Source organism: Heterocephalus glaber, unplaced genomic scaffold (assembly GCF_053883595.1).
Source record: "Heterocephalus glaber isolate CG9 unplaced genomic scaffold, H.glaber_assembly_v1.0 deba00001687, whole genome shotgun sequence".
NCBI classification, from domain to species: domain Eukaryota; kingdom Metazoa; phylum Chordata; class Mammalia; order Rodentia; family Bathyergidae; genus Heterocephalus; species Heterocephalus glaber.
In genome coordinates this window covers 10,184,005-10,208,123 of record NW_028258412.1, presented here as the reverse complement: position 1 = coordinate 10,208,123, position 24,119 = coordinate 10,184,005, and the positions used below count along the sequence as shown (strand labels likewise).

The following is a 24,119-nucleotide window of genomic DNA, read 5'->3' as shown; positions in this document are numbered from 1 at the left end:
GCTGGCTATGGGCCACAGATCCCTTTGCCCACTGGTGGGAGGGCCTGAAGACTCATTCTACCCTGCATGGCAGGACCCTAATCCACTTGCCACCTTGCTCTCTTCTTGTTGTGTCATGGCTATCTTCATTCACTCCTCCGTTTATTTAGCCCATCCCTGATGTCTCCTGGATATTGACCAGCTGCTAGATGCTCCCTGAGGGTGCCATTCATGAAAGAGACAAAATCCTCCAAGGGCTCCAAGAGAGGGCATCCCTGCTAGATCGACCAGACTGGGGCTTCCCTAAGGAGGGGAACTAGCCTAGGGTAGGGTTTGGGGTTTGACCAGATTGGGTTTGCACACTGAGGCCTGGAGGAGCACCTTTGAACAGCAGAGTTCCGGTCTCACTTCCTGCTCCCTACCCCTCCCCTCAGGGCCTCCTACCATCCTCATCTGCCTTGCAGAGCACACACACAAGCTCACGCGCGCGTTATGGGAACACGTGGCTCGGGAGACTCAGGACACACAAGGAATCAGTAGGTGCAGTAGAATGGGCCGAGCTCCAGAGGGCAAGGGGCCATCGGCCCGGTTAACGGCCTCGTCCTCACTCCTGGCTCAGCACCTCTGAGTAACTATTAGTGAGCAAGTGAAAGGACTAAAAGAAACAAGGAGTGGATGAGACAGGCAGACTTCCGGTGCCACAGGAAGGGATCTGAACAGGGACACGGGAAGCGGAAGCCGTGGGAGGAAAGGGCGTGTCGACCAGGGCCCCACCCCGTGAGCCGGCGGTGGCGTCACGGGAGGCGGAGCTGCCTCCGCCTGGAGGCGGTGCCGTGTCCCGGTCACGTAGCTCAGGTTCCTCCGCTGCGGCCGCCTGAGTGTAGTCCGGGGTTTCTGCCCTCGTCTCCCCGCCAACATGCCGATGTTCGTCTTGAACACCAACGTGCCCCGCGCCTCTGTGCCGGACGGGTTCCTCTCCGAGCTCACCCAGCAGCTGGCGCAGGCCACTGGCAAGCCGGCCCAGGTTTGCAGGGAGGAGATGGGAAGAGAGGATGGCCAGACGAGGTGGACGGATCTGAGCGGGGGTCGGGGATGAGACGGGAGGATGGGGGCTCCGAGCCCGGAGGGCGCGCCTGGGGTCTAGCGGGGCGGCTCCGGCGAGCTGAGCGTGCCCCTCCCCCCAGTATATCGCAGTGCACGTGGTCCCGGACCAGCTCATGACCTTCGCGGGCTCATCCGAGCCCTGCGCGCTCTGCAGCCTGCACAGCATCGGCAAGATAGGCGGCGTTCAGAATCGCTCGTACAGCAAGCTGCTGTGTGGCCTGCTGGCGGAGCGCCTGCGTATCAGTCCGGACAGGTGCGTGGGGGCGCCGAGGGGCGGGGAACGCGGACCTCTGAGGGCGCTGGCAGCCCACGGCCAGCACGTGGAGACACTGCGGTCCTGAGCCCCGCTTACCTGTCTCTTCCCTTGCCCCTCCCAGGATCTACATCAACTACTACGACATGAATGCGGCCAATGTGGGCTGGAACGGCTCCACCTTCGCTTGAGGGCCCTTCTGCCTGAATCCACCTGCACCACCCCCTCCAGGGTCCCTTCGCCCAGTATTTTGTACCCGTCCTCCCCCAAGGAACCCCCCCCCTCATCAAGACAAATAAATTGTTTGGAGACCACAGCTGTCTTGGTTTCCTTGCCCTGTGGAGGAATTGGTGCAAGGTGGGGTTATTGGCTGGGATCCTGTGCTGGGTTGGGTGGAGCGGCAGTCTCCGGGTCAGGGCCAGGTTGTCCCCCACCGAACTTGCTGTTCAGGACTCATATCTCCAGCAGAAACCCCAGCCGTGGTGGTGTGTCACGGCTGAGAGAGATTGGCATCTTGCCAGGCCACAGACCCAGAAATCAAACCAAACGCAAATTTGAGCCTCTCAGTTAAGTTTGTTTTTGCCCTCCTGGGCCGATTTACTACTTTGGGGCATCCAGAGGAATGCAGAGTTTATGACTATTTCCATTTCCTAGAGCTACCCCATGGGCTGCTGAGATGTAGTGCTGAAATGCAAGTGGAGGAAATAGAAAAGGCTGGGATCAAACTCCACTTGGCCTTAGGTAGAGGATCCCTGTGCCTTAATCTTTCTCAGTCCCACTTTTCTCCACCTTCCAGAGAGAAGTCACTTCACTCACTGCTAGACTGGTGCTCCAATTCTTGACCTGGAAAATCACTCGTTCTATGTGGACAGTTTGCAAGTGTGTTGGGCAGAGAGGTACACAGTATGCGGAGTTCCTGTACCTCTCTGCTCACACCCTAACTTTATGCCTGAGCTCAACTTCCCTCAGTAACCCAAACCCCCCACTGCTGTGAGAAAACACCAGGCCAGAGCATGGGCATTGGCTCTTTTCCTTGCTGTCTGTTTCTCCAATGCCATGAGAATGAGTAATTTTGCTCTGCCAAGCCCTAAAGCCATAATGTGCCGCCTCATCTCACCTTGTTCTCACAGCAATGGAACCAGCCAGCCATGTACTGAACCTCTGAAACTATGTGCCAAAATAAACCCTCTAAAAACAACAGAAACACCAGGCCGGTTGTGTGTGTGTGTGCACGCGTGAATGTGCACTGGTGGTATGGAAAGATAGAAGAAATAAAGATAGGTAGAAAGGAAACGGAAAATTGTAATTTTTGTTTTTTAGATGAAATACATACCTCTTCATTTTTTCTGAAGCTTATCCCAAATCTAAACCCTCAGCCTCAAAGCAAGTCACAGGTAACACCAGGGGCCAGAAATGTGTCATGCCTGGTGTTCTCAGCATATACACATACCTCACCCATGCTGTAAGTGTCACTGGCTGGAGAAGTGAGGTACAAACACTTAGAGGCACAACTGTATTGGAACCAGAAATCACAGCCACTAAGGGAAATGGGGTGTCAAGCAGTTTAAGCCTGTGCAATATCTTTGGTACTTCCTTAAAACTTCCCCAGAGAGCAGTAGAAACACCTGTTTTAGAACTCTGCTTCATAGTCTGGAAGAGCTGGTTCCTTCTTGCATTGTGCACAAGATTTCATATGGCTAACATGCCTACTGAGAACATAGTCCACAAAGTTAAGGCAAAGAGGGAAGTGTGAAAAGGAATAAAGCATTTTTTAAGATTATAATTTAAGATGCCCGGGGATTTAACTCAGTGGTTCCACTGCCTTCCTCACAAGTGCAAGGTATGGAGTTTGATCCCGGTACCAAGAAAAAAGTAAAATTTAAAAAATGTCCATCAGACGTTTGAAAGAGGCACAAAGGGGAAAACAGTGATGGTCCAGCCACTTCTCACCAAAGCAGAATGGGAAGTGAAAGGCTGATGGTGAGCATTCAGCCTGTCTCCAGGCACTCAGGCCCCAGTGCATACCATGCCTCACATGCCCAACATTCAGCAAGTGGTGGGAGCTGTACAGACCACAGGGCAGAGCATGCCACAGCTGGCTGAATTGCAGCAGCAAACTGATATTCTGTACGTACAAGAGAGCTGTGTTTGCAAATACCATACTCAATTTATGCACATTTATACAGTATTATCTATGAGATTTTGAAATCAAACAACTTGGTTAAAAAAAACCCAGGAGCCGAGGATTTAGGTCAGTGGTTTCACCGCCTACTGTGCAAGCACAAAGACCCAAGTTCAATCCCTGGTACCAAAACAAAAAAAACATTCCAGACACTGGGAGATACATGTTGAGGAAACAAATCCCCTCTTCTACCCTCACACTTGATCCTATCTTGGAATTTATATTATATGTTTCACTCACTGTTACTTCAACATCTGCATGCTACCTTCTGTGGAATTCTGGGACAGGCCATGAATCCCAATAAAGATTTATACATGCTTATCAGTTATGTTATTGAACACTAAAGGAGTCAGATTCAGAAGCAGGAGGAGGAACTGAGGCATAAGAAAGCAAGGGAAAGGAGGGCCTATGGTTAAAAGAGTTACTTCCAGGAGTTCGACCTGAGCTGGTAGAGAATCTAGATCCCTGGAAGTAAAGTCTGGTAGCTGAGTGCCTAAGGCGTGGACAAGTGAGGCAGCGGCAGTGGATGCCTGCAGCCCTAGCATCAGCAGGCCCACCTTGAGTGCCTACTGGGGACCCCTGAAACATTACTGGAAACCTCTGCAGTAGGCTCCGGTCTCCTGCCCAGTGAACGATGCAGGCCTGAGGGAAAAAAACTAAAAGAACTAAGAGAGCCAGAAAGCAGGGTGCCAGGATGACCAGTGTCAGTACAACCAACAAAAGTCCTGGCCAGTCCAAGCCACTGATATTTATTGGTAATCAGTTGGGGTAAAGGCAAGGTACTATGTGCAAGGGGAGAACTATATGTGATGATGCAAAGTCGTGCAGTTTCTATGGAAATTAATGTAAGCAAGGCTCATAAAAGACAAGGCAAAGCATTCTAAAATTAGGAACAGAATAGACAAAATGTATGGTTGTAATTAGAACATTATCCTTATAGTAAGAAGGTTTTAATTGTGAGAATGGAATTTGAGTGCAAGTTACTCTGACCTTAGCACGTAGGCTTTGGCCGGACTTGCTTCTCACAACAAGTCAATTGTGGGGTTAACTCTTTACAGTCTGCACTGCTTACAGCCTGCTTTGGGCATAATCAATACTGTGGTGCCCTGCTGGTGCCATTGCCAAAATCCAGGGGTGTCATAGGTTCCCAGGGCCATGTGAAGATGGCACAGTCTTCACTTCAGTGGCCACACCAACTTTCTGTGAGTGCCTACATAGAACCGGAGTGGTCCAAGGCCCATCACAAGGGCTCTATGCACTGCCTCAAGCCATACATGTGATCTAAGAACTTTTTTTAAAAGGGACTTAACTTTTACTGGTAAAAATATCATAACTATTTTCCTTTCTGTACATTGATGCAGAAAGAAAAGGAAAGAATGATTTTCAGAGAATACCACAGTCCCTAAATATCATCTCTGGGAGAGAAATGGCTCTATATGGCTTCACCTCCTTTCAGTGCTCCAAATGTCATACTTTTTCCACCAGACAAAAATGTGCAAGTGGATCTTCAGAAAGGTGCCATCCCAAGAAGCTGGAAAACAATATTCTGAAACACTTGCCACCTTCCTCCAGTTCCCCACCCTGAAACAGTTTACCTCTCATGGGAGGTTTTCACTGTACGGCTAATTCTGCACCCCTCCATACTGGACATTAATCTGGGTCACTCCATCAGTCTCATGAAGCTCCATGAGGTTCTTCAAGTCCATTCATGTGCAGCCAAAATTCCCTTCATGTTCTCTAAAGTCAAGTTAGGGTCAGGGACTTAGCTCAGTGGCGCTGCACCTGCCTTGCAAGTGCAAGGTCCTGAGTTCGATCCCGGTACCAAAAGAAAAAATAAGTCAAATTAGCTGGCAAGGAACGTCCTAGTGGGTTAGTCATTTTGCTTGTGGTCACCAGCCCTTCAATGAGAGATGTGGAGTTTCCCCTCAATTGATCAGTGTCTCTTGCTGCCCTGTCTCTGCACCGCTCCCCCCAACCCCAGCCCTTCTGCTGCTTGCTTCTCTGGTGGGCCCAGTTAGGAAACAGATTGACATTATCCCATCAGAGAAGCAACCCCAGCCCAAATCCTTGTGTATGCAGCCCGGTGGTGAGAGGAAGAATTGAGTAAAAAACAGACTGTGTCACAATGATTTGTGTCCCCTGATGGTGATGAATATGGTTATCCTGGGTTAGATAGGGTCCTAGTTTAGACTGACTTGCACAGATGGAGGCCACCGCGGACGCGTGGGCTGGGTCTCCTCCCCCAGCCCTTTTTTTCCCGGTATCTGGATTCGAACTCAGGACCTTTCGCTTTCGAGGCAGGCACGGTGCCAATGAGCTAAATCCGTGGCCCCTCCAGCCCTTTCAATGAGAAAGACCTCACCAAACGAAAATCAGTGTAGGGAATTGATGGTGCTCTCTCTCGGGGGGAACGATTCCCTAGGAAGTTCGTGCCCCCTTCCCCACCCCCAGCTGTCTCCAAGCTCCTTGCTGCCCAACAACACTGGGCGCACTCACTACTGCTCTGGGCTTCCTACCCCCCCGTACCCAAAAAAGGGACCTTCCCACCCCAGACACTGGTGCGAAGGAGGAGAAGCAGGCTTATGTGCACACGGGTGGGGGTGACGGTGCCTATCATTACTGCGACCACAGCAACGACTCCACCCGAGGCTCCAGGGCTCCTGACCGGAAACGCAGACTTTCTCCGTCGGCCCGGGTCCGCGCACCTTCCCCGCGGCGGGGGGGGCGGGGCGCGGCCCACAGGCGGGCCCTGGCCTCAACGGCCCCGCCCGGCTGGGCTCGCAGCGCGGTACCCCGAGCGCCCGAGCCTCCACGGCCCCGGGCGACCTCGGGCTCTCCCGCCGCAGGGCAGAGGGGCCAGGCGCGTACACCCGGGCGCCCCTCGCGGCCCCGCAGTCCCCTCCCACCGCGCGGGCACAACTTTCTTAAAGGGACAGGTGGCTCGGATCCGCAGCCACCTGGGGGACAGACTCTTCCTGGTCCGACCCCTTTGGGGGAGAGACGAGGCCCCACAGATCGCTCAGCCCGCCCACCTCCTTGACCCCCGGGACAGGCACGGAGTGCAAGTGTTAAAGCACCCAGCGTCCTTTTGCAGCCTAATTCTTCTGGCCCAAATCCTCCTCCCCCTGCTCCTGAACGCACGCTCGCGGGCACGCTGTAGCTGCCACAGTTCGCAAAGTTTGAAGAGGGGTGCCCCAGAGCGTGCGGGGCTCGTTGCTGCTGGGAAACGCCAGCTGCGATCCCCTCGACCCTGCCCTGTAACTGACCCTTGGGGAAAAGCCCCCCGCACGACTACTGCGCATGCTCTGAGCTGGACAGCTCCAGAGAGGGAAATTTAAAAACGGTTGGAGCTGCGACAGCGGGCAAATTGCGGAATGCGAGGGGCGAGTGCGAGGGAGCCCCCTCCGGAAACCCCGCCCACCCCCGGAGCGCCGGCGTAGCGGTCCCGCGAGATCGGCTCCAGGTACCCGCCTTGCAGCCTCGGTTTTGCGCTGTCCTCCCGGTCAGCGCCCTGGATTGCCTTTCCAGGGTAGAAACTGGCGCAGGGCTACGGGGGCGTCTCCCTCTAATTCCCTTTTCTTTTTCTTGGGGTTTCCCCTAATGACTTAGGGGGCGGAACTGATCAGGGTCTTTGGTAGGTGACTGCGTTAATTTCAGGTTTGAAGTTTTTTTTTACACAGGATCTTGGTATGTAGTGCAGGCTGGCCTTGAACTCACTATGTAACCCAAACTGGCCTCGAACTCGCAGCGATCCTCCTCCCTCAGCCTCCTGAATGCTGAGATTACAGGCATGCATTATCATGCCCAGCTCAGGCTTGAGGTTTGAAAAACAGCGCTCGAAGTGTTTTTTGCTTTTTGTTTTTTTAAAGGTTGTTGGCGTGTGGCAGGGATGGGTGGTAATAGTGGAGGTAGGGACTGGTTTGCATTTCCGAGGGGACTTACGGGGCGGAAGCCCTATTTACAAGTGGGAATTTGGGTTTCCCCGAGAAACATACATAATACATTAAGCTTCCCTTTTCTTTCTTTTTGATTTGTTTTTAATTTTCAAAATGCTGATAGTTGAATTGAGGTTGAAAATATAAGACTTGGAAAAGAATAAAGTTCTGTTCACATATAAAATCAAACTTAGCAATGGACTGCAGGTAAAATTTGTACTTTTTAAAACCTCTTTGTAGCTTAAATGTGGCTAAAAAGGGGCTCTAACACTGACTGTACACTGTCAGTCACTTCCCCTCGGTGTGGGACCAGATAAGATCAACTAGCAGAACAGAATTCTGGCAACCAGAGACAAGGGGAACATTAATTGATGAGCGATGCCTTCAGAGAAACTCTCCAAAAGATAGGGGATGTAAAGCAACAGGAGAGCTGTCAAAATCTTGATGGAGTCGCTTGTGTTAGCCTTACCAAAAGCAAAATAGAGCCAAGAGGTGTGAAAAAGGGTTCTCGCATAGAAGTGCCTGATGATAACAATTGAAGGGACTCTGCTAATGTCATAAGTTTATCCTGAGTCAATTTAAGAATAATTTAACAGGCCTTCCAGTAAAAAATTCAGCTTCTCACAGGCACACTTTTATTTCATATGCTAGTGCATTTTGTCTTCACCATGTTACAATGCATCAAAGTCTATGTCTATATTCTTGATAGTTCAGATAACATATCTTTACTCTCTCTGGTCTCAGTCAACAAGTTCAAGTTACGTCTGATCCTACCCTGTCTTATAACAGCTTAATATGAAAATGGGTTTTGGGGTTTCTCATGGTGGACATGGCTTCTTATAATAGGGATAATTTGTTTTATTTTTTTAGACAGGGTCTAAAAAATGTATGTAGTTCAAGCTTGCTTTGAACTCACTACACGGCCCAACCTGGCCTTGAACTCACAGTCATCCTCTTGGTTCCACCTCTCAAGTGCTGGGATTACAAGTGTGCCACCACATCTGGCAGAGCCTTGGATCTTTAACTGCTTATTTCAGTTTGTGTCTTTTAGGTTGAGTCAATTTTCCTTCCACTACATGTCACCTGTGGATCATAATTCACATTCTCACCTAGCAATGATGGCTGGTCCTAATAAGAGATAAACAACCTAAACCTATGACCCTTTCTCTCTTAACTGGTGGTTCAGGAAAACCAATACTAGGGCCCATTCCATCCCTTTTCAGGGGATGTAAGCAAAGATTGACCATGACATCCTAAGTCAATGAATTGACTTTGCTGAGTTGTCAGGGGCTGGGATATATGGGGCATCATGGTCATTTTACTGCTTTTTAAAGCCCACATTCCAACTGAGTAATGAATCTGTAGTAGAACTTTGTATGCTATGTGCAAGAATTATGAATACATCACTAGATAATTTAACTGCTTGTTTGTCATCTTTCAAAGAATACCATTTCTTCCTCTATCCCAATATAACATCAAAAGTCCCTTTCAAGTACAGACATATCTATTTTATTCTGATCCTCTTGATCACTAACTTTAGCTTATCTTTTTTTTTCCAGTACCAAGGATCAAACTCAGGACCCTTGTGCTTACCAGGCAGGCGCACCACCTCTGAGCTAAATCCCCAGCCCTTTCAGCTAATCTTTACATATTTGTTAATTTACTCAGAAGGACTGTTTCTAACAATGCCATGGGCAATGGACTCTGGTGAACAGAACATTACTCAGCCTTCAAACAACATCTGGCATCTGGCTGTCCCCCAAACTGAGATGGATGATGAAAGCACATGACCTGATGAGTGTCCCCAAATAATTCTCCTTACATTAAAATCAAATATAAAGGTCCCTGATTTTCTCTGTCGATAGATTCTTTGCTTAGAATTCACCCTCTGCTCTCTTGCAGTGTATCAAAAAACTCTTCAACTGTTCTATATTCCTATGACTACTGATAAATCCTTTTTTTTGGGGGGGGGGGTACCAGGGATCGAACTTGGGACCTTGTGCTTGTGAGGCAGGCGCTGGAACCACTGAGCTAAATCTCCAGCCCAATAAATCCTTTTTTTGGATAAATCCTTTTTTTACCATTTGCAGCACTGGTCTCTTGTGGGCACATGAAACTGGGTAGCTGTCCTTAAGACTCCAAGCTGCTTCTGCAGCTCTTCTCTATAGCAGATGGCTATGCACAGAAATGGCACATGCTGAATACGGAAAGCTGTTCTGCTCAGGGTCATAGAGCAAAAAGAACATACATGTTGAGACCAGTACAAGATGGAAACATCAGTTAATCTGATCAGTTTAGTTAAGCGGAACCAAACTGTTTATCCCATTCCTTTGTGCTGAGATTACCATCAGAATGCTTCTAGCTTGTCACATGCCCCTACTCAATGTCCCTTGAGTGATCATTTTCTTAATTTGTCTTTTTGCTCTCAATTCCTGGTATTTTGAATAAAAGCTGAACTGGCCTCACTCTGGGACTATTTACCATTCTTTGGAGCAGTCCCTCTGGTCTCTCAGCATTCTTGCAATCTTGGACTCTGAATAATTTGTTTTATTCATCTCCAGTGTCCCAGGTGGCATTCTGCCAGTCTCTCACATGCTGTGCATTGCATGGCAATTACCCCCTCTTTGAGGGAACTGCTTGGATTCTTTCTGATGAAACCCCCAAAAGAGTTGCTTCCAGCCCCTTTTCTCCCCAGTGACTCCTAAAGCCTGGCTTTTGTGGGACTGCATGATTCCAAAATCAAGTATTCCTCTAGCCTCTATTGTACTTGTAAATTAATGGTTAAAATGTGCTTGTTAGTTCTGGGATAATAGAATCTGTAACGAAACAAAGTTCCTAAGTAAAATTACTCAACCCCTTGTTTGTCCGGAGAACGAATGTTCCCGGGCCCACTACCTGTAGAACAATCCATCAGTGTGTCTGCTGACCATCAGTACGTGACGGTCGACCACTAACCTTTGTTCCTTTTTTTGTAAATCTACATGTTAACCTCCCCCTCAACCCCCTATAAAACAGCCTCGGACTCTGAGCCAGTTGCCTCTCTAAGCTATTTTGCTTTGGGAGTGCCGTCTGGCCAGACTAATAAAGGTCTGTTTTATTTTCCAACTTGTCCGGTGTGTTCCTTCCCGGGTGTTCGTCGCTGCAGTCAGCTCCTCGGAGCGTTTGGTAAGGCCCTCGGTCTTACACTTTTCCCTCGCATTTGTGGAAAATACTGAAGCACTTTCAGTATCTCACTAGGTCTTTGTAACAACCCCACAAAGGGATACAGCATCAATCATTTTACAGATATCAAAGCAGCCTCAGAAAACTTTGGGAGCTTGATGACTTCTCTATTGGGATATTCCATCAGGAACCATTCACCTAATCATGGCAGGTTTTGTAGGGAGACAACCCCAAGAATGTGGGCTTAGACCCCAAGGTGCCCTGGGGTAGGATGAGCAAAGCATGAACATTAAGATGGAGACAGTGTGTTATGGCTTGTATCTCTCTCGATGTCCCCCAAAAGCCTCACAAGGTCATAGGTGGAGCTTTTTGGAGGTGACTGGACCTAGGGTGTGTGATGTTGGGATCAAGGATGTGATGCTGTGACTGATTCATGGTAAACTACTAGGATTAAAGTTGCCCCACCCTGGGTGTGAGTGCTAGAATACCTACCTTTCGGGTATCCTAGATAGGATATAAGGGACAGAAAGAGGGTCCCTGCTTGTGGCTTGCTGCTTGCTGCTTTTGCTTTCTTCAGCCTGCTATGAACTGTTTCTCTTTTGTGATACCCCTCTGCCATGCCACTCTGCCTTGGAGTCAGCCAAGTATGGGCTGAAACCTTTATAAACCAGATAAACCTTGCCTCCTTTAACTTTGGGAATTTTGTCTCAGCAACAAGAAAATTAACCAAGACAGAGTGTGTATGTCAAATCCAAGAAGAATGTCCCTCGTGAGGTCTCCTATTGGCAAGAATTAGTAACAGAGGGTCTTCTTCCATCCCTCTAGTCTTACACTTGGTCTATTGGACTCAAAAGCCCTGAAACGGAATTGGGTGAGAGGAAGCTCCTGCTGTAGCCAAGGCCTGGTTCCAGGTTGGGCTTCCATGTGGTCCTCTCACCACTTACTGGTGTGTGTCCATCTGTCTTTCTTTCCCTTCCAGAGGGTAAATCTCTCCCGAAGGTAGAAGTATCAGTGTGGTTAAGAGGGTGCTTTAGGCATTAGAGAGCTGTGGTCAGGCTTCCAACCACATGAGAAAGCAACCTCCTGGGCCTTGATTGAGGTACAAAGAACTTTTCTTTTCCTACTCTCTGTTCCACCTCCTTTTTCCTGCCCTATCTTATACATAACAAATACTGACTTTCCAAAAACTAGCAGGGGTTCATTATACTTTATAGGGCTGGAATATGAGGCAAAGCCTCAGCTTTGCTGGGAGCTCTCCTTCAGACTCCGTTTCTTACATTTCCTTTTCCTCATTTTTTCCAGTCCATTCCTTTTCCATCCTCTGCCACTCTGCATAGTTCCTTTCATCCTGCCCGAGATTCAACTTCTGAGCCGGGTTGGAGTCTCCAACTCTAGCCTTCTGCGCTCCATCCAAAAAATAAGCGAATCCCAGCCCCTTCCTCTACTCTCCCCGACTTCCGGGTAGTTTTTCCTCCTTGTCCTTTCAGCCTAGAGGCTGCAGGCAAAGATGGAGCCACGGTGCCCGCAGAGATCCTGGTCACAGTGGCCTGTGGTAACCGCCTCCTAACTGACCAATGCGAGGCTGTTGTCTGAGCCAACTGCAACCCACGCAGTAACCCACCCTCCCAGAACGTTCGGCGCGCGGGGCGTGACTCCGAGGGAGGAGGCGGTGCGGGACGGGAGAGGGCCGGAAATCCGGCAACCCCTCCTCCTCCCTTCCTAGGGGGCTCGGGAAGGCGGAGCCAGGTCGCGCGCGGTCAGACTCTGAGCTGGGCCCCACCTACCTGGTCGTAGACAGGGGAGGCTTGTGTCTTGGGTTCAACCCCCAATATCAAGAGAAAATAAAAAAGTCTGCGAACGCCAGGGCCTTCACTTCTGGTCGTACTCTCCCTGACTCGACTCTTGGGTAGTTTTCCCGCTCCGTCCCTCCAGCCCCAGAGATCACCACGTACTACTACTGCGGCCACTACTATTGCTGCTGCCGGTCTCCGCCGTCCCTAGGGTCCGGTCATCAGCCCCGTCCGAGTCATAGGCGGGGAGCTCTACCTGGACCTGCTGTCCCAGCCCTGCCGCGCCATCTACCTCTTCGCCGAGAAGAATGGCATCCCCTTCCAGCTGCGAACCGTGGATCTGCTCTAAGGTGGTCTGGCCTGACTTTCTATGCCTGTGCAGACCTGGTGCACCCACAGACCCCTTGGGGGCTTCAATCTGAGCGCCTGCCCTTCTCTTCTTCCCCAAGGCGGTCAGACTCCCTCTCCGCTTCCACAGCGCTACCCACTGAAGAATGAATGCTCTCTGCTGACTGGCCTTAAAGTTCAAGGTCCAAAGGGGTAGGGGAAGTGGGAGGGGAAGGGGAAAGGAAAGAAGGGAAAGGAAAAATTATGAGAAAAGGAAAAAATGGAAACAAAGTCTTTGTAAGTAGGGAAGGGTGGAGGGGGTGAAGGGAGGACAGGAAATGGGGGAAAAAATAAGACCCAAGATACATCATGTAAAGGTACAAGTACCCAATGATAAATGTAAATGTATTGTATACCTAAAATGTATCAATAAAAGAATCTAAGGGAAAAAAAGTCAAAACATTAAAAAAATTAAAAAATTTAAAAAAATAAAATTTATGGTTCTGGGGATTTAGCTCAGTGGTGCCACCGCCTGCCTCGAAAGCGCAAGGTCCTGAGTTCGCTCCCTGGCACCAAAAAAAAAAAAAAAAAGTTCAGCCCTCTTTTAATTTTCGAATGCCACTTTGCAAGGGATGATGATGATTGTACCTTTTACTCTGCGGGATGGGGAAAAAATAACTAGACTTTGAGAGTTCCTTCCTTGAATCCCTGGCTCCAGGCCTGGAGTGGCGCTCTGATGGGAGAGGGAGGGAGGGGGAGGGGAAGGTCAGAGAAGTGCAGCTTATGCCCTGTGCACATTTTCTTCTGACTTCTTCCTCCTCAGGACAGCATTTGAACAAGAAGTTCTTCCAAGTTAACAGCCTGCAGAAGGTGCCTGTCCTCAAAGACGGGGACTTCCTCCTGACCGAAAGGTGCCTTCCTTCCTTCTCACCTCCTAAGCCCTAAGCCCGCGTGGCTTCCTTTCCTTCCCTGTTGTGGGTCCTCTCAGAGTCTGGGGCAGTGAGGGGAACATGAAGGGGTGGGGAGAGTAGGCAGCCCAGTAGTGAGTCTGGGGTGTCTAGGTGGACTCGTGTCTCTGCCCATCTCTCATTCTTAGCCTCCTCTGCAGGCCCCTGGAGCCTCTCCCCCCAAAACTGAGAGGTATGGAAGAGAGAACAAGGGACATTTGTCTGGTGTTGTGCAGAGAGTAGGTTCAACAAGTGGAAGTTGGAAAGGGCCTCTCCTGAATTCTCAGATGACCCCCGACTACCCAAAGTGGCCCTGCGCCAGGGCCTGAAGGCACAGCTCCTGGTGGGTTCTCCTGTTACTGGCTTTTGGGTCCCAGCGAAATTCTTTCCAGGTGCTTAGTGTCCTGAACAAATAATTAGGCAGGACACACAGAAAGGGTAGCAGGGATGTATGTTTATGAAAGTTGGAAAAGAAGTGTACTCTGCAGTTTGAGAGCAGACTGGTGAACAGACTCACAGAAGCCATGAAGATAATGGAGGGAATCTTATATATCTGGAATTCCTAGATTGGCTTATCCCTCATACAAATAAGACATTTGGGATTGTTGTTCTATCAAAAACTCACTTGGCCTCGTGCCTGATTTAAACTGTCCTATAGTCTTGCTTGGTTTTGTGCCAGACGTAAATTAAGGATTGAAAATAGTACTTTTCTAATTGGTCCTGCAAACAGTGCTCAGGAACTTCAGAGTCATCCCAGATCCTCTGTTGTGTGAATATGCCCTAGGTCTCCATGACTTTGACAGATTACTCCCAGTTTGACTGATTTTGCCCCCAGCCTATTCTCTTACCTCATTTCCCCCTGAGAGACATAATCCCTATAATTCTTTATGAGATACTGAGGGAGGGAAGTCTGTTTCTTCACATACCTGATCGCCGCTGAAAATAGGCTCTACCTATTGGGGATTATGTGCTCTCTGACTACCTTGGGATTTACTACCATTGGGATTTACTGGCTGGGGTAATAAGTACCTGTCAGAAGACAGTGAGAAAAGAGTACCTGTATGTTGAGAATTGTTGAGCTGCCTGTTCAATGGGAGAAAGCTCTGTGAATTTGTCAGGAGAGTCATGGCCTGTAGTCTGGATCATCATTTGAAGCCTTGAATAGATTGTTATAAACGGGGATGTATGAAACCACTCACTCAGAGACAGGCTTTGTGAAGAAAAAGAAAAGTTTATTCCAGTGAACAGAGATTAAAATCAGGGATGGATTTTAGCAGCTCACTGGGAAAAGACAAATCTGTTACATCTGTGTGTGAATGGGCTAACATTGAGAGGGAAATATTAGCACCTAGCTGGGAAAGGAATTAGGCTTATATAGGTATTGAAAAGGACATTGTGATCTAGGAAATATTTATGGCTAGTGTCCAAGGACAGTCAGTGCAGGTGTATAGACAATCACTGGATCTCTCAGCACCAGAGAGATTGTGTATTTTGTCTTGGGGCAATCTGTGCTGTTTACTGAGAAATAGCTTGTTGTTTGCTGAAAGTGGCCTGTTTGCTTTGTCCTGTTTGTTTGTGAAGGTCTCACTTAGGCCAGGCATGACATAGATAAACTTTACTATTAGATTGAGGAAATAGAGGCCAAATGAGAGAAGGAGCAGGTCAGAATATTTACTGGTCTGTCTTAAAAGATGGAACTATGACAGATTCAGCAATTAGAAACATTTATTTTTCCATGCTGTTATTTGGAAAAAGTGTCTAAGGAATTTTATTTCTATGCTTCCTGTAGGGAATAAAGCATGGCAAAGAGGATATAGGTAAACTACCAAGAACCTGAAGAGACAGCCCTAGCAAGCTTACCCACATCATGAGTCCAATTAAAAGCAGGTGTCTGTTATTCATTGTAATCATTATTTACACTTTAAGTTTCTCACACCAGAGAAAATATTCGGTAACTGATAATGTGAAATAGGAAGAAAAGGTCCAAAGGGGTAGGGGAAGTGGGAGGGGTAGGGGAAAGGAAAGAAGGAAAAGGAAAAATTATGAGAAAAGGAAAAAATGGAAACAAAGTCTTTGTAAATAGGGAAGGGTGGAGGGGGTGAAGGGAGGACAGGAAATGGGGAAAAAATAAGACCCAAGATATATCATGTAAAGGTACAAGTGCCCAATGATGAATGTGTATTGTATACTTAAAATGTACCAATAAAAGAATTTAAGGGGAAAAAAAAAGCAGGTGTCTGAATACAGGTGCCCATTTAAGCTGTGATAGACCAGCTCCAGCCCTAATCTCTTACCTCACTTCTGCTAGGCAGAAAGAGGACAGGAGGTGTAGGGAAAGGGTAATGGGACTTGCCAGAGACCTCTGCAGTGGTCCTGGCCTCCCGCAAGCCAGTACGACATCCACGAGATAGGAAAGTGGGAATTAAAAGAAACACAGAGACAGAGACTTGAGAGAAACTGAGTCTTGGGCTGATCTAAGCTGCTCTGGCAGCAAAGACAAAGAACTCCCAGGACATCTAGTGTTTATTCATTACAAGTGTGGGAAGGAGGAAGCTGGGCAGGCCTTGGGAGACCTGCTGATAACGAGTATCAATCAGGCAGGACTGTAGAATGAGGGCACAAGCATATTTTTGCTGAAGAGAACAAACGGTTAATTCAGAGGGAGAGAATTTAGCTGGAGCTGAGTTGACCTTGGCTGGAAGTGAACTTAGCTGATTGGACTATTTCCAGTGTAACACAGCTGAATATGGAGGGGCAAGAAGATTGTGCCACTATAGCCTGCTAATACTGGACAGAGGTGTCTGCTACAAAGAGGTCAGGTAGCTATAGAAGTGATGACTGGGGGACCTGTGAGAAATCCAAGGACATGATTCCTTTCCTGATCCCTGAACCCTGTACATGAACATTCAAAGGACTCCATGGAGCACCCCCGTGCCAGCCCCATGCAAGGTTCTAGGGCTCCAGGGATCCTTTTCTGAGCTGAGCAGCCTCAGACAAGTCGCTTAACTCTTCTGAGCTCTAGTTTCCTCATATGCAAAAGGGTTAACAAGCATGCCTATAATTCCAACACTTGAGAGGCTGAGGTAGGGGGATTGCCACCAGTTCAAGGCCAGCCTGGGCTACACAATGAGTTCAAGCCAGTCTAGACTACCTAGTGGTCCCCTGTCTCAAAAAGAAAAAAACAGTTTCTACCTCATAGGCCAGATCCTGGCGTTTCACAGAGATGAAACTCTGAAAGGGCAAAGTGAAGTTCTGACCAAGAGTCAGTGCCAGGACAACAAAGAGGGCAGAGAATATAGCTTGCAGGAGGCCCTGAGTTCAATCTGTAGTACCACCAAAACAAAATGAAAAAGAAGGGTGTGTAGTCAAGGGAGAGGGCAGAGTCACAGAGCTGGAGATGAGGTCCGGGGCTAGAGGACAGCCCATCAAATGCAGAGAAGCCCAAGGTCTGTCTCACAGGGAGATGGGAGCTGCTGGGAGTTAAAGGCCTGGAACCAGGGTCTTTCCAGTCACTCTTCCCACTCCAGTTCCCAGCTCAGCCATCCTGATTTACCAGAGTTATAAGTGCCAGGTGGCAGACCACTGGTACCCACCTGACCTGCAGGCCTCTGCCCGAATCCATGAGTACCTGGGCTGGCATGCTGACAACATCCTTGACACCTTTGGTGTGACCCTGTGGACCTGGGTAAGGAGAGTCATCTGGAGAGTTGACTCTCCGGGATCTAAGGGAAGCTGGAGTCACAGATTGAACTCATCCTTTGTCCTCACCAGATGATCACACCACTCATGGGGACCCAGGTGCCTGAGGAGAAGATAGAATGAAATAAGACCAGTGTGGCCTGGGCTCTGCAGCATCGGAAGAGAAGTTCTTGGGGAACAAGGCCTTCCTCATGGGCCAGCAGGTGACGCTGGCTGATCTCATGTCACTGGAGGAGATGATGCAGGTATGAGATCAGCTGGTGGAGTAGTGGTTTGTTCTGTTTCGTTTTGTGTTTTGGAGACAGGGTCTTGCTATGTAGTTCAGGCTCGTGAACTCGTGGTGATCCTTTTGCCTCAGCCTGTTGAGTGCTGGGATTACAGGTATGCACCACCACACTAGACTCCCAGTGCTGTGTAGGTGACAGGTAAGTCCTGGAAAATGCCCTCCATGGAACTACCCATGCTGTGTACCAACTTAAACAGGGTAGCAGGATCCCTAGGTCACCTGGCATGAGGAGAGGTAGGAAAGACCCCTGGAAGTGACCTTGAATTTCAACTGGTGCCCTAGGAAGAGGGAAGGGCTACACTAATGTTTCCTGGAAGTATGAAGATTGGGTGGGTGGAGGGCACTGGGGAAGTCCATGCATATGAGTGGGGATGCTGGGAGGCAAAGTCACTTGTCCTTGTTCATTCCCTCCACTGATTTGTTTTTTTTCTTGGTACCGGGGATCGAACTCGGGTCCTAGCACTTGCGCAGCAGGCAGCAAAACCACTGAGCTAAATCCCCGGCCCACCCTCCACTGATTTTTTTATGTGTCTCTGAGTCTCACTCTATTGAATGAATGAATGATTGAATGAACAAATGCCTCTCAGTTCTCTAAGTTTTCCCATCTTGTTATCCTGTTTCTCTGTCTTTTCTCTCTCATTCCTTCCTTTCACTGCAGCCCTGTGGCCCCAGATCCCTGATAGCAAATCTGGATGAGGAGCTGCTTGCACAGGGTGTGGCTGTTAGGGCAATAAACTCAAAGGCAATAAACCAAGGCCTACTGGCACCTCTGAGCATGGCAGACCTGGGCCCAGTTTCCCTCCAGGGCTTGTTGAGGGACAGTTTGCCGTGCTGGGCCTGCTTGCCTCTAGGTGCTGCCGGCCTGGCCTCCAGAACAGCTGGCTATGGGACAACCTGGCTCCTAGAGGCTGCCTGGCCCTGTTTTTGCCTCTCCAGTGGGGAAGGGCCTATGCTGGTCATGCTTTCAGTGGCCTCCAGAGCCTCTCCTTGGAGAAGTCCAGTGGCCTGGCCAGGGGTCATCTTTGTACATATGTTCCAGTCCCTCATGCCCAGGATCAGCAGCCATGGCCCCAGGATTTGCTCACAATGACCTTGCTTGACACTGTCATAGAGGCCAAGACTGCAAGGTCCTTACTTGCCAGGCTGGGCCATGTGCTGTCCCTGGAACCAGAGTGGTGTCTGTCCCACTCAAGCCACATAATCTGTGAATGTGTGTTAGGGAAGGGCATGCCCTCAAATGTTCTGTCCATGGGCAGTCTTCAGTTCTTGTGAAAAGAGTGGGGAAGTATTATAGCCCCTCGTATGGGTCAGTAAGGTATGGCCACAGTGGGATCTCCAACTTCCTGAAAGACGTTGGCTGAGTGTCTAAAAGGGCCAAGGTAACTCTAGTTTGCTGCCTGCTCTATGTCTGACTCAACCAGCATATTTCAGTGCCCATGCCAGGGCACAGTGCTCTGCCCACCCCATGGGCTGTCCCCCAGGTCCACAAAGTCCTTATCCACAGCCCAGCCCTAGATATCACAAGGCCTGGCTCCTAACAAAGGATAAGTGGACAGCAGTCCAAGAGGAGGTCACAGGCAGGCCACAATGCTGGGTGGTGCAAACAAAGCCTGGGAGTGTGACCATGGTGGATGTGGGGGGAAACACCCCAGGGCTGAGCAAACCAGATGGGAGGGTATTGCAAGAGGGAGCAAGTGATCACATTGGAACTTCAGAAATCCCTGCTGGTGCCTGTGTAGAAACAAGTCAGAGGGCCCAGAGTGTTGGGCTGGGGCCAGCCTGGAGGCAAGGAGGCTGGCCTGGAAGCTGGACTCAAGTTTGACCCACAGTTTCCCGAAATAAAGATTAATCTTTGTTTTACTTTTAGTTAATCCTAACCCAAAGGGGCCACATGTCATGCATGTGATTAAAACAGAGTGGATTCTTAGAGAGTCATGTGTACTAAGGTACCCCTAAGATGTCAATTATTTCTGTCAATCTTATCTAGAGAGATCCAATGAGAGTCACCTGGGCTGGGGTGCACATCTTCTAAGTCTGAAACCCTGATTTATCTTTCCTTCTTCCTATTCCCCCGCAGTCCTTTTCACATTCATGATACCAGCTTGTTTCTGCTGATATGAACCTGAGCACACCTTCAAGTTACCTTCAAAAAATGTAGCTTCTTTTTCTTTTACCATTGATTGTACACTTGCAATTCTTTGCTTGCTGTACACAGGACTTGGAATTTCTTTCTCAGATACATCACATGCAGCATCAGGAGGGTGCAGTAGTAGAGAGGTCCTACCCTGGAGATGGAGTTCGGGAGAAACTTGGTCAAATCACTGTATGAAGAAAGAAGATACTCAGCCCTGCCTGATGGCTTAAGAAGACCCCTCACACCTTCTGCCCACACTGTGGCTATCCTTTTCTATCTAAGCCACAAAGACCAGAGGGTGGCAACTGGCACCTGTCCGTGCTTATTTCCATGAGTACAGCACGTAACTATCCAGCTGCCTACCATTAATGTCTACCTGTGCAAGATAATCCCTTGTCAGCCTATTGTGCAGGCTGGGGCAGGAGCCAGGACCTCAGAACTCCCTTCCATTTGCCTGGGCAGGCACTGCAACACTCTTTCCCCTGAGCTTGAAAGAATCCTCAGAGTCTTTTGAGCACAGAGCCCCAGGGGCATCACTAGCTGATGGGAGTAGGAGGAGATGAGGAGGCTGAGGAGGCTTGGAAGGGTCCAGGAGGAGATGCTCCTTTTACGTCAGCCCAATCTCTTTGGCCCCTTTTTCTCAAGGAAGCCTGTGGCTGCTGCACAGCTGAAGTGGCTGTTGGGGAGGCTAACACCAGCCCTGCAGCCTCTGAATGAGGTGATCTTGCTGGCCTGGGCCTCCTTGGCCACTGAGAAACTCTCTGGCGGACTTGATGGTACTCAAGGAGCTTATGCATGCATCGCTTTCCCACCAGTTTAGCCTCTAAGACGTGGGTTAAGGGGCTGAGTCCCATTACTATTGTGTGTGACTTCTAAGACCAAACTCATCCAGGAGTGCAGTGGGCCCATATGGAGGATGCCAAGCTCATACTCCAGCCTTGGGAAACCCATGAGGCTCAGCAGGACCCTCAGCTGACCCAGAAGCTGGTGCAGCTGCAGGAGTTTCTCCACTGAGGGAGCACAGCCTGCCTGCTCCCCTGGACACAGCTGTCCTTAATAAACATTCTCTGTGCTGTCCACTTGTCCCCAGCCTCACCCTGTCTCTGGAAGTGGAAGTGCTTCCGTTTCTGAGCTGAAACCTCAGAAGACAGAACATCTTCCAAGATTACACAGCACACGGCAGCACTCAGGCCTCCCCTCAGGTGTCTAGTTACCTTCCTCAGTCTCCAGGTGCACAGTCTGGCTACTCAGTCTTAATCTAGGCCTGGATGCGTCTGGGCTTTTTTCATGGCACACTCTGGCTGTCTACCTCTGATGCCCCTGTGGTGTTGTCCCCAGTGCCCCCCAGCTCCTCCAGTGTGTTAGATTTCATCCACTATAACAAAATACCTGAGGTAGTTCACGCATACAGAGCAAAGGTCTATTTTGGTTCACAATTTTAGAGGTTCTGGTCCATGACTGGGTGGGCTCATTGATTTCAAGCCTCTGATGGGGCTGCTAGATAGCAATGGCAAGAAACAGGAGTGGAGCAAACTGCTCACTTCATAGCCAGGAAGCAAAAGAGTAAAAAAGAGAAAGAGCCCAGTGCCCATAATCCCCTTCAGGGGAATACCCCAATGACCTAATTTCCTTCCACTAGGGCCTTCCTTCCAAAGATGTCACCACCTCCAATAGTTCCACTCTTGAGAGGCCAGCACACTCCCTGGTTAGTAGGCAAAATGGTCATTTTTGTCCCTGTTCAATGCTCAGTGCTATGTACCAGGAAAAACCATTCTGGCCTACACCCTTTATACTTTATCCCCCTGTACCCCTTCTGAGTCCTCTAACACCTTGAATGCATATTTCTTAATAAGCCAACCAAACTGTCGCATCTCCTCTTTCAGCCTCTGTGCCTGATTACAGAGGGAAGTTCAGTGTAGGAGGAAAGGAGCTGAGGTCCCCTCCCCATCCTTGGAGATGAGAGTTTCCCTCAGAAAAGCATGACCCGTGGCAGGTTGCAGGCTAGAGAAGTGGAAACTTCCTCAGCAAGGGGTCACCTCAGAAAGGGATTCAGAAACTTTGCAGCAAGACCAATGACCAAAGAACCCAGGGAATTATGGGTCTTCCATTCTAATTTCACATCTATTACATAGCTTGTGACCCCTAGCCTAGGCCTTGAATGACTAAGTCTTTGATGAGGAAGGCCCTTGAGACTGCAAAAGAAGACCCAAGGGGGCACATCCCCAGCCTGACCACATTTTCCTTTTTGTCTGTCTACAGCCCATGGGGGGCGATCATAATGTCTTCCTCAGCAGCTCCAAGCTGGTGGAGTGGCGCATGCGGGTGGAGCTGTACATCGGCTCTGGCCTCTTCTGGGAGGCCCATGACCGATTGGTGAAGTTAGCAGAGTGGGATGTCTCGACATTGGATCCAGTGGTCAAGGAGAGGATCTGCAAATTTCTGGAGACTTACAAGTGACCCAGAGGCAGCGCATCCTCCAGAGCCCAACTGACTCAGCCCTCTGAGCCGCCTTCCTTGGGGGAGACACTAAAAAACAATTTTGTTCTTTTATCTAATAAAGAACTGGAACAACCATCATGGTTGCTGATTTGGGGACAGTTGGTATAAGCAGAGTCTGATGTAGGAGGTCACAGGTCCTCTCATTTTTCATAAATAATGCAAAACTTAAAGGATAAATATGACATTGTCAACAATAGCTGATGGCTTCAACACCCCCTTTCAATAACAGAATTTGGGGCCGGGGATACGCCTGCCTCATAATTGCAAGGTCCTGAGTTTGATCCCCGGTATTGGGCGGGGGGTGTAACAGAATAACTTGATAGAAATACATCAAGGAACAACATTATAAACCAATTGGACCTAATAGAACATTCCCCACAGCAATAGCAGAATAAACATTTTTCTCAAGTGTATGTGGAATATTCTTCAGCACAGGCTACATATTTGTCCATAAAATAAATATCAAATTTAAGGAGATTGAAATCATGCAAAGTATTGTCTCTGAACACAGTAGAACGAGATTAGAAATTAATATCAGAAGGAAAACCAGACAATTCATAGGTAGAGATTAAATAACAGACATGTAAACAACAAATGTGTCAAAGAAATCACAAGGAAAATTAGAAAGTATCTTAACAAATGAAAATACAACATACCAAAATGTGTGGGATGCAATAGAAGCAGCACCAACAAGAAAATTTATAGCTGTAAATACACACATTGAAAAAGAATGATCTCAAATTAAAAATCTAATGTTATAACTTATGGAACTAGAAAAATAAGAGCAAACTAAGCCCAGTATCTTAAGAAGAAAGGAAAGGAAATTGGGATGGGGATGTAGCTCAGTGGCAGAGCAATTGACTAGCATGTGCAAGGCCCTAAGTCCAATCCCCAAAGATAGGAAAAGAAGAAAGAGAAGAGAGGAAGAAGAAAGAAGGCGTAGATGACAAAAGGGCAGAACTTGTGGGAATGGGAAAGATCACATGGAAAAGCCAGAGACACTGGCTGGGACAGGGCTCTGACTTGGCTTTTCTTTTTCCTTTCTTTTTCCTTTCCTTTTCCTTTCCTTTCCTTTCCTTTCCTTCTTTCCTTTCCTTTCCTTCCCCCCCCCCCCATACTGGGGGTTAAACACAGGGCTTTCACACTGAGTTATATCCCCACCACCACCCTTTTTTTGAGACAGGGTCTTGCTATGTGGTTCAGGCTGGCCTCAAACTCACTATGTAGCTGAGGCTAACCTCAAACTTGTGGAAATCCTTCTGCCTCAGTCTCCTGAGTGCTAGGACTACAGGTGTGTGCCACCATGCACTGCCACCCACACCTTTTTTTGAGAAGTTGCCCAGGCTGGGCTGGAACTTGTGATCTTCCTGCCTCAGTCTTCCAGCTACAATCAACACAATCAGCCAGGGTTGAGTTCTCAGTCTTCAAACTCATACTGGTGTTCAACCTCCCCCCAAATTCATGAGGTTGGAAGAAGCTGCCTTGCCTTTCCCATCATTTGAAGTTCGACTGAGGAAGGCTCCCCTCCCAAGCTCACTTGGAATTTTGACAGAATTCATTTCCTTGTGGTTGTAGAACTGAAAGTCCCAGCTTGATGTTGTCTGGAGACCACCCCCCTCAGGTCCTTGCCACAAAAATGGTCACTTCTTCTAAGCCATCAAGGCTATCTTGTTATGGCTTATATCTAGCTGTCCCTCCAAAGCTTCATCCAATCATAGGTGAGAAATTTCAAAGGCAGCTGGATTAGGATATGTGAATGTGGATTAAGAGTGATACTGGCATTAAGAGTGTGATGCTGGGATTAAGGGTGAACCACCCTCTG

The 24,119-nt window shown here is 48.7% G+C and overlaps 2 protein-coding genes across 2 annotated transcripts; both read left to right on the top strand.

Moving 5' to 3' along the window:
• Positions 1-826: 826 nt before the first annotated feature.
• Mif (macrophage migration inhibitory factor) lies at positions 827-1,650 on the top strand. The gene is given in 3 exon segments (NM_001279827.1): positions 827-1,003; positions 1,164-1,336; positions 1,461-1,650. Coding segments are annotated over 3 exon segments (348 nt in total). The 5' UTR covers positions 827-895; the 3' UTR covers positions 1,528-1,650.
• Positions 1,651-12,122: 10,472 nt separating this feature from the next.
• On the top strand, positions 12,123-22,372 carry LOC101714128 (glutathione S-transferase theta-2). Its single transcript, XM_087198674.1, is given in 9 exon segments — positions 12,123-12,133; positions 12,339-12,405; positions 12,617-12,755; positions 13,556-13,643; positions 13,829-13,918; positions 17,166-17,455; positions 17,458-17,532; positions 17,535-17,623; positions 22,058-22,372. Coding segments are annotated over 9 exon segments (1,047 nt in total). The 3' UTR covers positions 22,256-22,372.
• The last annotated feature ends 1,747 nt before the right edge of the window (positions 22,373-24,119 follow it).